Below are 14,677 nucleotides of genomic sequence, written 5' to 3'. Positions count from 1 at the left end.
TGTTGCTTGTCTAGATTCATATGATTAGCTAATTAAGTTTCATGAGGATACAGTATGTGCTGTGATGTATTTTGTATAAGGTCAAGTGCCTGGAATAATGTAACAACTACCTTATTAGAACACTGTGAGAGTTGTACTGTTTAAGAGTGGATAAGGTGTGATGTTAGATATCTATACATTTTCCAGAGGTCTAGATATTGAGTTATGAAATAGTCCATTGTTGGCCATAACTGCGGAGAGCACTTTCCAGATTTTGTAGTCTTTACTGATCTGCAAAAATTTGAATTCCTTGATTTTTTGCATTATTAAGAATTCATCCTAAATATTTGGTAAAACTATGTTTTGAATTTTGAGTTTGATGCCTGAAGACAGTGGTATGATAATTACTATAGGGAATCTAATGGTAACAGTTGTATTAGGATCTATCAACTAGAGCACTCATGGCCTCCTGCACATTACCTTAAAATATTTTAAGAGATTCAATTCTAGCTGTGGAAATGACTAGTCACTGCACTAAATGTGAGTGTCCCACATACTGTAAGGCCTTTAAGTATAAAGGAAACAGTAGGGTAGAATATGTAATATTGAAATGCATCCCCTAAAGCTAACTTAGTACTAATGTAACCTAATCAGATTGATTTGTGCTGGTAACCCCAGCTAATGTAACTTAACCAAACTAAGAATTAAAGTTACAATAAAATCTCACGATACCTCTTCAAGATGAACATCTTTCCCCAGCAACTAGATCTGTGAATTGAGGGAAACGTATACTCCACTTCGGGTAGTGTAACATAACTTGAGCAAGAAAGCTTGAAATAGTCATCTATGGAAAGCATGGTCATCATCCTGAACATCTTGCCAGTATGAATAAGACTAGTATGCACCTACTGAATCTTTGTAGTTGCTTGCCTCAAAACTCATCCATTTGTATTGTGCAGGAAATGCATTGTTGTAGTGAGTTCTTTATTTCTTTAGTATTCTTGCTCTTGAATCAACTCTGCGAACAAATTTATATCCATGCTCAGTAGCAAATTCCACCAGTCCACTTGCTTGATGATGAGAAAAGAAATGTTATGTAATGGTTTTGTTTCTTTAGAAATTGTGCATGCTTGTCCATTCTAGTTATACTTGTTCTCCTTAAAGATTTGTATTGGTCTGTTTTCTATTTCTTTTGTGATTTTGAAGGTTATTGTTGGGTCACCCCTTCTCTGTCTTTCCTCAGCTGATCTTAATCTGTATGCCTTGATTTTCTCTTATGAAAAATATTTCAATTTATGGACTTACTTTTAAAGCTCTTCTTTGTACCTTTTCAATTTCATCAGTTTACTTTTGTAGTTGGGCGACTTAAGTTGGAACTGGAAACTCTTAAGTGGGGCCTTATGTGCCTAGCTTGCATATGATATTGTGAAGACCTTGAGGTAAAAATAGTCACAGAAATTTCCTATTAGATCTCCCATTTGGTTTGCTTTATTTACATATTTCAGATGTGTTGCATGAATCGTAAAGCCTGATACACCACTCTAGCGATGTTTTTTTCTTGTGTTAATTTCCAAGCATATTGTAAGTGGCATTTCCATATCTGTGGATTTGTTTTCTGATTCTTGGTGGTAAGAGGTTTTGTCTAAGTTGGTTTTTGATTTGTGAGTTCTGCAGCTTGTGGGGAGAAATTTGAGATATAGTGTATTTCTTTTTATGCTCTTGTGGTATGTTCTTTTTGTGGGCTTCATTGGTGATATTAATGTATTGTGAGATGGCATAATGAAAAATCACCTGTAGGGGGGTTTTGTATCATGGATTACATGTATGAAAGTTGCACAGCTTTTTTTTTTTATCTGAATTGGATTTTATCATAACTGGGAAGAAGATAGTTACCTAGCTTGCTCCAGTTGGTACTTGTATTCAGGACTACTATGCAAACTTATGTCTGGCAAGTTTGGCTGTTGATGGTGATTGACTGGAAGTCTGGTTGGCTTATTGCCTACTTGTAGGTATGTGAGTGTTGGTTCATGCAAGATAGTGGGAAATGAAGTTTTCGCATATATAGGTGCTTGGCATACTGGTCAGGTTCTGCAGTTCGACGGAGTAATTAGGAGAGCAGGTGGAAGGGGAGATTACTGTATGAATGCTTTTATTGTGTTGTAGTAAGTGCTGTCTAGGATGATTTTTATAGATTATTTTCTAAGTGTTTTCATTGTTATCTGTTTGTGCTTGTAGTAGCATCTGGAAATGAGATGTTTTGATGTACATCTTGAGCCCTCCTTGACTTAGTTGGCTACCTTGCTCTAGAATTGCATAATTATAGAAAGGAGGCAATAAGGATGTTGGTGCAGTTTTGGTTTCTTGGATGAGACTTGTGTGCAATATTTTGCCCTTGAAGAGGGTCGAGTACATCTTTGAGCTTGCTTTTGATACCAGTCATACCATGGGTGATGAATTTGTACAATGTTAGGGTGTGGATGAGTTTCTTTGTAGAAGAGGGATTACTAGATGAAGGGAGGGATTGTCTATTTTGTGAATGGTAAAGCAAACATATCTCCTTTTAGCACCAAAAGGTTTTAATATGATTTTTTAATTTTTTGCCCCCTTTACAGAGTGTTCATTAATGAGTTTGATGCTTGTTATGATTTGTAAATATGGACACACAAAGATAATTTATGATGCTTTTGATAAGGCCCAATAGTTGGCAATGCAGTGTTGTCCAAAGAGTAAGGATGATTTCCCTTGACTTGAAATCTAATCCATACCTATGTATCCATGAATTTTGTTTGCCTCTCTTTACTGCTCCTGCATTCTATGTACTTGGCTAAAGGTCACTACAGATTATAAAACCCAAGTATACAGTAACCTTTTGTAGTGTAACTGTGACTCTCTCTCTCTCTCTCTCTCTCTCTCTCTCTCTCTCTCTCTCTCTCTCTCTCTCTCTCTCTCTCTCTTCAATTTTCAGCAGTATATGCTTCATGCTGATGTCTACTTTGATGCATAAGCTTCTTATTTTCTCTACTTAGATTTAAATGATTTACACCATCTTGTTGGTTATTGGTGTCACTGGGTTTTTGTGTGGTGCTTTTGTAACAACAGACAATTCTTTGTTTCATTATTTTACTATTTGTTTTTAATTGTGTACTGGCAGGAGTGTATAATAATTATACATTACATAACAGAATTTTCATACATGGGATTACTTACTGGACATCAGTCTTGGTCATAAGAGCATAAATGGTCCATGCCGACGCACCAGTAATTGCAATCCCCATAATGGCCACAAGAGGTATGACCTGAAATGATAAAAGTAATTGAAGTGATACTTAAGATATTATTATAACTTCTACTTCTGCTACAAATGATAATGAATATGATAATGAATTTCTGTCATCAAATATTCACTGTGACATTTTGTGACATAATGGGCATTTTTGTTTTCATGTTTGGAAAAACCTGCTAAAGAAATATTTCTTTATAGGCCTTTACCATTCGGGGAAAACACAGTAAACTGGAGAGGATTTTGGAATATTTAAAAGTAGAAAAGAAAAATCCTGGGCATACCTAAATGCCCTCAGCTTAGTAATGATTAGATTGCATTATTATGAGAGAGAGAAGCTGGTCTAAAACCTGATCTTTTTAAAATAATTGTTTCTTGTGCTTTAACAAGGTAGAGTCTGCAACAAACAAACAGTGGCCTTATGCACACACACCCACTTGCTTGCTGTCATTTATAATGTAAGGAATCCAGAGCCTACTAACTACACCCAAGCACCACATACTAAACATTGTTTATCTTGACATCTTATGTCCTTGTTCAGTCCATTGACAGGCTTGATTAGAGAGGGGGCAGGGGCCTATAAGTGTTACCATACTCTGATTGATTGGGGTCGCACCTCAAGTGAAAAGTCACCTTTGGTGAGGCTGTCATAGGTAATGTAGCCCCATCAAAGAACACCTCATTCTAAAGGAATCGGCATTTCCCCTGCTGCTGGAAGTAGCACAGCCTTGGGCACAAGGTAGTACCAGGAAATGGACAAAAAAAGGCACATCTGTACACAATCTCTAGCTGTCATGTGTAATGCACAGAAACCACAGCTCCCTACCACATCCAGGCCCCACTGACCTTTTCATAGTTTACCCTGGTCACTTCACATGCCCTAGTTCAGTCCATTGATAGCACATTGACCCCAGTAAACCACATCATTCCAGTTCACTATTCTGTGCACACCTTTCACTCTCCTGCATGTTCAGGCTCCGATCGCTCAAAATCTTTTTCTCTCCATCCTTCCACCTCCAATTTGGTGCCCTACTTGTCCTTGTTCCCTCCACCTTAGATATGTATATCCTCTTTGTCAACATTTCCTCACTCACTCACTCACTTTATGTGACCAAACCATTACAAGCGAGGTAGTGCTAGGAAAAGACAGCAAAGGCCACATTTGTTCACACTCAGTCTCTAGCTGTTGTGTGTAATGCACCAAAACCGCAGTTCCTTTTCTACATCCAGGCCTCGCAAAGCTTTCTAAGGTTTACCCCTCCACCTTCCCTCCACCTCTGACATATGTATCCTCTTTGTCAATCTCTCCTCACTCATTCTCTCCATGTGACCAAACCATTTCAATACACCTTCTTCTGCTCTCTCAAACCACACTCTTTTTATACCACACATCTCTCTTACCCTTTCATTACTTACTCGATCAAACCACCTCACACCACATATTGTCCTCAAACATTTCATTTCCAACACATCCACCCTCTTCCGCACAACCCTATCTATAGCCCATGCCTTGCAACCATATAACATTGTTGGAACCACTATTCCTTCGAACATACCCATTTTTTCTCTCTGAGAAAACATTCTCACCTTCCACACATTCTTCAACTCTCCCAGAACCTTCGCCCCCTCCCTCTATCCTGTGACTCCATTCCACTTCCATGGTTCCATCTGCTGCTAAATCCACTCCCAGATATCTAAACCACTTCTTCCTCCAGTTTTTCTCCATTCAAACTTACCTCCCAGTTAACTTGTCCCTCAACCCTAATGAGCGTAATTACCTTGCTCTTATTCACATTTACTCTCGGCTTTCTTCTTTCACACACTTTACCAAACTGAGTCACCAACTTCTGCAGTTCTCACTTGAATCAGCCACCAGTGCTGTATCATCAGTGAACAACAAATGACTCACTTCCCAAGCCCTCTCATTCCCAACAGACTGTATACTTACCCCTATTTGCAAAACTCTTGCATTCACCTCCCTAACAACTCATCCATAAACAAATTAAACAACCATGATGTCACACACCAGTGCCGCAAACCAACATTCACTGAGACCCAATCACTTTCCTCTCTTCCTACTCCTACACATGCCTTACATCCTTGATACCACATTGCTTGCATTCACTTTATCTCTTGTATGCCTCACACTCTCCTCCATTTTCAGGTCCTGAACCCACAAAGCATTTGGTTGCGGATCTTGCTGAGAGAAATACAAATTATCTTTGAAAAGTACTGTGATGCAAGTTAGAAACTTGACCTTTTGCAGAAAAGTTAGGTATTATTGACTTTGCTATGTAGGTATGTTTGGAGTATACAAATAATCAGATACTTCTCTTTTTCAGCTGGGAGTGTTGCTTTTGTCAAGGGTGACCTTAAGATGGATGGAGTTACAGCTAATGAACACATGAATGGAGCTTCACAGGGTGGTTCCTCAGGGCGGTCATCACCTTCAGGTTGGTCACTGGTGTTTCATGTAGATATGATGATCACACTTGTCCGTAATGATAGTATGAAGGTGAAATCGCACTTCAGTAGGAGTTCATGTAATTTTAGTTAACATAATTTTTCTATACATGTGGCACGACATGTTTTGTGGAGACAGTCCTCCTCATCAGATGCCAGTACTTAACAAAGTTATGTAAATCCCAACATCACACTTAATTTCTGCCGTCCAACACTGATCTTTATAGACCAAGTACTGTCTGCTGTGGTTGTAACCATTGTAAGGGAGAGCGATTAAGAGGGTCACGTGGCGGGAGTTGACCTGGGTGGCTGGGTGTCTTGACAAAACACAAAAACTTAAAAGAAGTTGTTCGAGACATATACATATGTATATTCATATATACATACATATTCACCTTTTCCCACAGTAGTGAGGGAGCATGAAGAACAGATGACAGTCTTAAAGGGAAAAATCCTATCTTGGCCCCTTTCTCTGTTCATTCTTTTGGAAAGTTAAACAGGAGGGGAAGATTACCAGCCCCTTGCTTCCTCCCCCCTTTAGTCACCTTCTACAATCCTTAGGGACTATATGAGCAGTATTCTTTCTCCCCTATCCCCAGGAATAAATCCCTTGGGATGGGGAGAAAGTATTCTTCCCATGTATTCCCCGAGTGTCAAAAAGGAGAGGGAGGGGGGGTGGGTAGAAATCCTCCCATCTAGTTTTTACTTTTCCTAAAGAAGGAACAGAGAAGGGGGACCATGTGAGGATTTTCCCTCTTAGGCTCAGTCCTCTGTTCTTAACTCTGCCTCGCTCATGTGGGAAATGGCAACTGTACCTCGTTAATGTGGGAAATGGTGAATATGTATGAAAAAAATATGTACAGATATATATCGTTTTTATACTTGTTCGCCTTTTACCACATAAGCACAGTATTGCTAAGAACAGACAATGAAAGGTCACGTTCATTTGCATCCATTCTCTAGCTGTCATATGTAATGCACCACATTGTCACATCCATTCTATGTTTGTCGTGTGTAATGCGCTGCTTTAACTCGCATCCATTCTCTTGATGTCATTTGTAATGCACCAAAAACATAGCTCCCTATCATCAACCAGGTTTTGCTGATTTTTTTTTTTTTCCCCAACTACCTCATATTCCCTGCTTCAGTCCATTGACAGCACTCTGACCCTTGTGTATCAGATCACTCCATTGCTCACTATCCTGTGCACACCTTTCACCCTCCTACATGTTCAGATCCCAAGCAGTCCATTCTTCCTCTTCCACTTTGGTCGCCCCTTCTCCTTGTCCCCACCACTTCTGATGGATATATCCTCTTTGTCAGCCTCTTCTCACTCAATCTCTCCTTTTGTCTAAACCATTTTGGCACACTCCCTTCAACTGTCTTAACCATTCTTATTACCACAATCACACAAACACGGGCATTCTTTCTACAAACATACAATCTGTCATATATAACACTTTACAATACTTAATTCACAGCTTTTTCTAGATTTTTATGCATTGAGCACTATTCACTAGCCCTGCCTTTGGCAAAATGTTTGGAGCAATAGATGGAAGTAGTTGGTAGGAACATGTATGCAGAAGCATTAGGTAGAAACATTAGGTTGAAATGGTTGGTATGAACTTCAGGCAGAAGCATTATGTAGTAGTAGTTGGTAGGAATATTAGGTAGGAGCCTCTGCAAACACTATACTAGAGTTGCCCTTAGCCTGAGGCCTGTTAGTTGTGAGGCGCTAAAGGCTAAGCAGCACTGAAGTTCACAGTTTATGGAGACACTATTGCTTTGGCCATCCCCTTGAGGGAGTTCCAGTTAGGAGCAGGCATAAGAAATGGCCCAACCCACCCCCATACACATGTATATACACACACGTCCACACACGCAAATATACATACCTATACATCTCACTGTACACATATATATACACACACAGACACATACATATATACCCATGCACACAATTCACACTGTCTGCCTTTATTCATTCCCATCGCCACCTCACCACACATGGAATACCATCCCCCTCCCCCCTCATGTGTGCGGGGTAGCGCTAGGAAAAGACAACAAAGGCCTCATTCGTTCACACTCAGTCTCTAGCTGTCATGCAATAATGCCCAAAACCACAGCTCCCTTTCCACATCCAGGCCCCACACAGCTTTCCATGGTTTACCCCAGACGCTTCACATGCCCTGATTCAATCCACTGACAGCACGTCAACCCCAGTATACCACATCGATCCAATTCACTCTATTCCTTGCCCGCCTTTCACCCCCTTGCATGTTCAGGCCCCGATCACTCAAAATCTTTTTCACTCCATCTTTCCACCTCCAGTTTGGTCTCCCACTTCTCCTCGTTCCCTCCACCTCTGACACATATATCCTCTTGGTCAATCTTTCCTCACTCATTCTCTCCATGTGCCCAAACCATTTCAAAACACCCTCTTCTGCTCTCTCAACCACGCTTTTTTTATTTCCACACATCTCTCTTACCCTTACATTACTTACTCGATCAAACCACCTCACACCACACATTGTCCTCAAACATCTCATTTCCAGCACATCCACCCTCCTGCGCACAACTCTATCCATAGCCCACGCCTCGCAACTATACAACATTGTAGGAACCACTATTCCTTCAGACATACCCATTTTTGCTTTCCGAGATAATGTTCTCGACTTCCACACATTCTTCAAGGCTCCCAGGATTTTCACCCCCTCCCCCACCCTATGATTCACTTCCGCTTCCATGGTTCCATCCGCTGCCAGATCCACTCCCAGATATCTAAAACACTTTACTTCCTCCAGTTTTTCTCCATTCAAACTTACCTCCCAATTGACTTGACCCTCAACCCCACTGTACCTAATAACCTTGCTCTTATTCACATATACTCTTAACTTTCTTCTTTCACACACTTTACCAAACTCAGTCACCAGCTTCTGCAGTTTTTCACATGAATCAGCCACCAGCGCTGTATCATCAGCAAACAGCAACTGATTCACTTCCCAAGCTCTCTCATCCACAACAGACTTCATTCTTGCCCCTCTTTCCAAAACTCTTGCATTCACCTCCCTAACAACCCCATCCATAAACAAATTAAACAACCATGGAGACATCACACACCCCTGCCGCAAACCTACATTCACTGAGAACCAATCACTTTCCTCTCTTCCTACACGTACACATGCCTTACATCCTCGATAAAAACTTTTCACTGCTTCTAACAACTTGCCACCCACACCATATATTCTTAATACCTTCCACAGAGCATCTCTATCAACTCTATCATATGCCTTCTCCAGATCCATAAATGCTACATACAAATCCATTTGCTTTTCTAAGTATTTCTCACATACATTCTTCAAAGCAAACACCTGATCCACACATCCTCTACCACTTCTGAAACCACACTGCTCTTCCCCAATCTGATGCTCTGTACATGCCTTCACCCTCTCAATCAATACCCTCCCATATAATTTACCAGGAATACTCAACAAACTTATACCTCTGTAATTTGAGCACTCACTCTTATCCCCTTTGCCTTTGTACAATGGCACTATGCACGCATTCCGCCAATCCTCAGGCACCTCACCATGAGTCATACATACATTAAATAACCTTACCAACCAGTCAACAATACAGTCACCCCCTTTTTTAACAAGTTCCACTGCAATACCATCCAAACCTGCTGCCTTGCCGGCTTTCATCTTCTGCAAAGCTTTTACTACCTCTTCTCTGTTTACCAAATCATTTTCCCCAACCCTGCACACCACCTTGACCAAGACGCCCTATATCTGCCACTCTATCATCAAGCACATTTAACAAACCTTCAAAATACTCACTCCATCTCCTTCTCACATCACCACTACTTGTTATCACCTCCCCATTAGCGCCCTTCACTGAAGTTCCCATTTGCTCCCTTGTCTTACGCATTTTATTTACCTCCTTCCAGAACATCTTTTTATTCTCCCTAAAATTTAATGATACTCTCTCACCCCAACTCTCATTTGCCCTCTTTTTCACCTCTTGCACCTTTCTCTTGACCTCCTGTTTCTTTCTTTTATACATCTCCCACTCAATTTCATTTTTTCCCTGCAAAAATCATCCAAATGCCTCTCTCTTCTCTTTCACTAATAATCTTACTTCTTCATCCCACCACTAACTACCCTTTCTAATCAACCCACCTCCCACGCTTCTCATGCCACAAGCATCTTTTGCGCAATCCATCACTGATTCCCTGAATACATCCCATTCCTCCCCCACTCCCCTTACTTCCATTGTTCTCACCTTTTTCCATTCTGTACTCAGTCTCTCCTGGTACTATATATATCCCTGGGGATAGGGAAGAAAGAATACTTCCCACGTATTCCCTGCGTGTCGTAGAAGGTGACTAAAAGGGGAGGGAGTGGGGGGCTGGAAATCCTCCCCTCTTGTTTTTTTTTAATTTTCCAAAAGAAGGAACAGAGAAGGGGGCCAGGTGAGGATGTTCCCTCAGAGGCCCAGTCCTCTGTTCTTAACGCTACCTTGCTGATGCGGGAAATGGCGAATAGATTGATTTTTTTTTTTTTTTTTTTTTGGCCGCTGTCTCCCGCATCTGCGAGGTAGCGCAAGGAAACAGATGAAAGAAATGACCCGACCCACCCCCATACACATGTATATACATACGTCCACACACGCAAATATACATACCTACACAGCTTTCCATGGTTTACCCCAGACACTTCACATGCCCTGATTCAATCCACTGACAGCACGTCAACCCCGGTATACCACATCGATCCAATTCACTCTATTCCTTGCCCTCCTTTCACCCTCCTGCATGTTCAGGCCCCGATCACACAAAATCTTTTTCACTCCATCTTTCCACCTCCAATTTGGTCTCCCACTTCTCCTCGTTCCCTCCACCTCCGACACATATATCCTCTTGGTCAATCTTTCCTCACTCATTCTCTCCATGTGCCCAAACCATTTCAAAACACCCTCTTCTGCTCTCTCAACCACGCTCTTTTTATTTCCACACATCTCTCTTACCCTTACGTTACTTACTCGATCAAACCACCTCACACCTCACATTGTCCTTAAACATCTCATTTCCAGCACATCCATCCTCCTGCGCACAACTCTATCCATAGCCCATGCCTCGCAACCATACAACATTGTTGGAACCACTATTCCTGCAAACATACCCATTTTTGCTTTCCGAGATAATGTTCTCGACTTCCACACATTCTTCAAGGCTCCCAGGATTTTCACCCCCTCCCCCACCCTATGATCCACTTCCGCTTCCATGGTTCCATCCGCTGCCAGATCCACTCCCAGATATCTAAAACACTTTATTTCGTCCAGTTTTTCTCCATTCAAACTTACCTCCCAATTGACTTGACCCTCAACCCTACTGTACCTAATAACCTTGCTCTTATTCACATTTACTCTTAACTTTCTTCTTTCACACACTTTACTGAACTCAGTCACCAGCTTCTGCAGTTTCTCACATGAATCAGCCACCAGCGCTGTATCATCAGCGAACAACAACTGACTCACTTCCCAAGCTCTCTCATCCCCAACAGACTTCATACTTGCCCCTCTTTCCAAATATATATATATATATATATATATATATATATATATATATATATATATATATATATATATATATATTCATATTTATTTATTTATTTTGCTTTGCCGCTGTCTCCCGTGTTTGTGAGGTAGCGCAAGGAAACAGACGAAAGAAATGGCCCAACCCACCCCCATACACAATGTACACACACACACGCCCATACACGCAAATATACATACCTATACATCTCAATGTACACATATATACACACACAGACACATACATATATACCCATGCACACAATTCACACTGTCTGCCCCTATTCATTCCCATCGCCACCCCACCACACATGGAATACCATCCCCCTCCCCCCTCATGTGTGCGAGGTAGCCATTTCCTGCATTAGCGAGGTAGCGTTAAGAACAGAGGACTGAGCCTTTGAGCGAATATCCTCACTTGGCTCCCTTCTCTGTTTCTTCTTTTGGAAAATTAAAATCGACAGGAGAGGATTTCCAGCCCCCAGCTCCCTCCCCTTTTAGTCGCCTTCTACAACACACAGGGAATACATGGGAAGTATTCTTTCTCCCCCATCCCCATGGATAAAACATATTTTCTTTCAAACTATTCACCATTTTCCACATTAGCGAGGTAGCGTTAAGAACAGAGGACTGGGCCTTTGAGGGAATATTCTCACTTGGCCCTCTTCCCTGTGTGTTGTAGAAAGCGACTAAAAGGGAAGGGAGCGGAGGCTGGAAATCCTCCCCTCTCGTTTTTTTTTTTTTTTTTTTTTTTTTTTTTTTCCCCAAAAGAAGGAACAGAGAAGGGGGCCAGGTGAGGATATTCCCTCTTAAGGCCCAGTCCTCTGTTCTTAACGGTACCTCGCTAACGCGGGAAATGGCAAATAGTATGAAAGAAAGATAGACATTTATATTTATTTATTTTGCTTTGTCGCTGTCTCCCGCGTTTGCGAGGTAGCGCAAGGAAACAGACGAAAGAATAGCCCAACCCACCCACATACACTTGTATATACATACACGTCCACAGACACACATATACATACCTATATATCTCAGTGTATACATATATATACACACACAGACATATACATATATGCACATGTACATAATTCATATTGTCTGCCCTTATTCACTCCCGTCACCACCCCGCCACACATGACAACCCCCTACTCCTGCATGTGCATGAGGTAGCGCTAGGAAAAGACAACAAAGGCCACTTTCGTTCACACTCAGTCTCTAGTTGTCATGTATAATGCACCGAAACCACAGCTCCCTTCCCACATCCAAGCCCCACAAAACTTTCCATGGGTTACCCCAGACGCTTCACATGCCCTGGTTCAATCCATTGACAGCACGTCGACCCCAGTATACCACATCGTTCCAATTCACTCTGTTCCTTGCACACCTTTCACCCTCCTGTATGTTTGGGCCCCGAACTCTCAAAATCTTTTTTACTCCATCTTTCCACCTCCAATTTGGTTGTCCACTTCTCGTTCCCTCCACCTCTGACACATATATCCTCTTTGTCAGTCTTTCCTCGCTCATTCTCTCCATGTGACCAAACTATTTAAAAACACCCTCTTCTGTTCTCTCAACCACACTCTTTATTACCACACATCTCTCTTACCTTTTCATTACTTACTTGGTCAAACCACCTCACATCACATATTGTCCTTAAAAATCTCATTTCCAGCACATCCACCCTCCTCCGCACAACTCTATCTATAACCCATGCTTAGCAACCATATAACATTGTCGGAACCACTATTCCTTCAAACATACCCATTTTTGCTTTCCGAGATAATGATCTCACCTTCCACACATTTTTCAATGCTCCCAGAACTTTCGCCCCCTCCCCTACCCTATGACTCCCTTCAGCTTCCATGGTTCCATATGCTGCCACATCCACTTGAAGATATCTAAAACACTTCACTTCCTCCAGTTTTTCTCCATTCATACTTACCTCCCAATTAACTTGTCCCTCAACCCTACTATACCTAATAACCTTGCTCTTATTCACATTTACTTTCAGCTTTCTTCTTTCACACACTTTACCAAACTCATTCCCCAGTTTCTGCAGTTTCTCACCCGAATCAGCCACCAGCACTGTATCATCAGCAAACAACAACTGACTCACTTCCCTAGCTCTCTCATCCACAACGGACTGCAAACTTGCCCCTCTCTCCAAAACCCTTGCCTTCACCTCCCTAACAACCCCATCCATAAACAAATTAAACAACCATGGAGACATCATGCACCCCTGCCGCAAACCGATATTCACTGAGAATTAGTCACTTTCCTCTCTTCCTACTCGTATACATGCCTTACATCCTCGAAAAAACTGTTCACTGCTTCTAACAACTTGCTTCCCACACCATATATTTTTAATACCTTCCACAGAGCATCTCTATCAACTCTGTCATATGCTACATACAAATCCATTTGCTTTTCAAGGTATTTCTCATATACACTCATTAAGGCAAACACCTGATTCACACATCTTCTACCACTTCTAAAGCCACACTGCTCTTCCCCAATCTGATGCTCTGTACATGCCTTCACCCTCTCAATCAATACCTTCCTATATAATTTCCCAGGAATACTCAACAAACTTATACCTCTGTAATTTGAGCACTCGCCTTTATGTGAGTTTGGTAAAGTGTGTGAAAGAAGAAAGCTGAGAGTAAATGTGAATAAGAGCAAGGTTATTAGGTTCAGTTTGGTTGAGGGACAAGGAATTGGAAAGTAAGTTTGAATGGAGAAAAACTGGAGGAAGTGAAGTGTATTAGATATCTGGGAGTGGATTTAGCAGCAGACGGAACCATGGAAGCGGAAGTGAGTCACAGGGTGGTGGAGGGGGCGAAGGTTCTACGAGTGTTAAAGAATGTGTGGAAAGCAAGAATGTTATCTCAGATAGCAAAAATGGGTATGTTTGAAGGGATAATAGTTCCAACAATGTTATATGGTTGCGAGGCATGGGCTATAGATGGGGTTGTGCGGAGGAGGGTGGATATGTTGGGAATGAGATGTTTGAGGACAATATGGGGTGTGAGGTGGTTTGATCAAGTAAGTGATGAAAGCGTAAGAGAGATGTGTGGTAATAACAAGAGTATGGTTGAGAGAGCAGAAGAGGGTGTTTTGAAATGGTTTGTTCACATGGAGAGAATGAGTGAGGAAAGATTGACAAAGAGGATGTATGTGTCAGAGGTAGAGGGAATGGGGACAAGTGGGAGGCCAAATTGGAGGTGGAAGGATGGAGTGAAAAAGATTTTGAGCGATCAGGGCCTGAACATACAGGAGGGTGAAAGGCATGCAAGAAATAGAGTGAATTGGAACAATGTGGTATACCGTGGTCGACATGCTGTCAGTGGATTGAACCAG

General features: G+C 41.6%; 2 protein-coding genes across 9 annotated transcripts in view; one reads left to right on the top strand and one right to left on the bottom strand.

Annotated features, from left to right (window-relative positions):
- Nucleotides 1–14,677, bottom strand: part of LOC139760512 (normal mucosa of esophagus-specific gene 1 protein-like) — a 686,022-nt gene that overhangs the window by 444,971 nt on the left and 226,374 nt on the right. For both annotated transcript variants that reach the window (XM_071683807.1, XM_071683806.1), the window contains exon 3: nucleotides 3,187–3,275. In XM_071683807.1, coding sequence (XP_071539908.1) covers nucleotides 3,187–3,275 — 89 coding nt within the window. The remainder of the gene's footprint in view (nucleotides 1–3,186; nucleotides 3,276–14,677) is intronic.
- The window catches only part of msi (RNA-binding protein musashi), a 214,517-nt gene that overhangs the window by 172,745 nt on the left and 27,095 nt on the right, over nucleotides 1–14,677 (top strand). For all 7 annotated transcript variants that reach the window (XR_011715357.1, XM_071683801.1, XM_071683799.1 and 4 more), the window contains one exon: nucleotides 5,602–5,712. Coding sequence is in view for 6 of the 7 variants with exons in the window: in XM_071683801.1 (XP_071539902.1) it covers nucleotides 5,602–5,712 (111 nt within the window). In the remaining variant the exon portion in view is untranslated. The remainder of the gene's footprint in view (nucleotides 1–5,601; nucleotides 5,713–14,677) is intronic.

Source organism: Panulirus ornatus, chromosome 37 (assembly GCF_036320965.1).
Source record: "Panulirus ornatus isolate Po-2019 chromosome 37, ASM3632096v1, whole genome shotgun sequence".
NCBI classification, from domain to species: Eukaryota; Metazoa; Arthropoda; class Malacostraca; order Decapoda; family Palinuridae; genus Panulirus; species Panulirus ornatus.
This window is presented reverse-complemented; position numbering and strand designations above follow the sequence as displayed.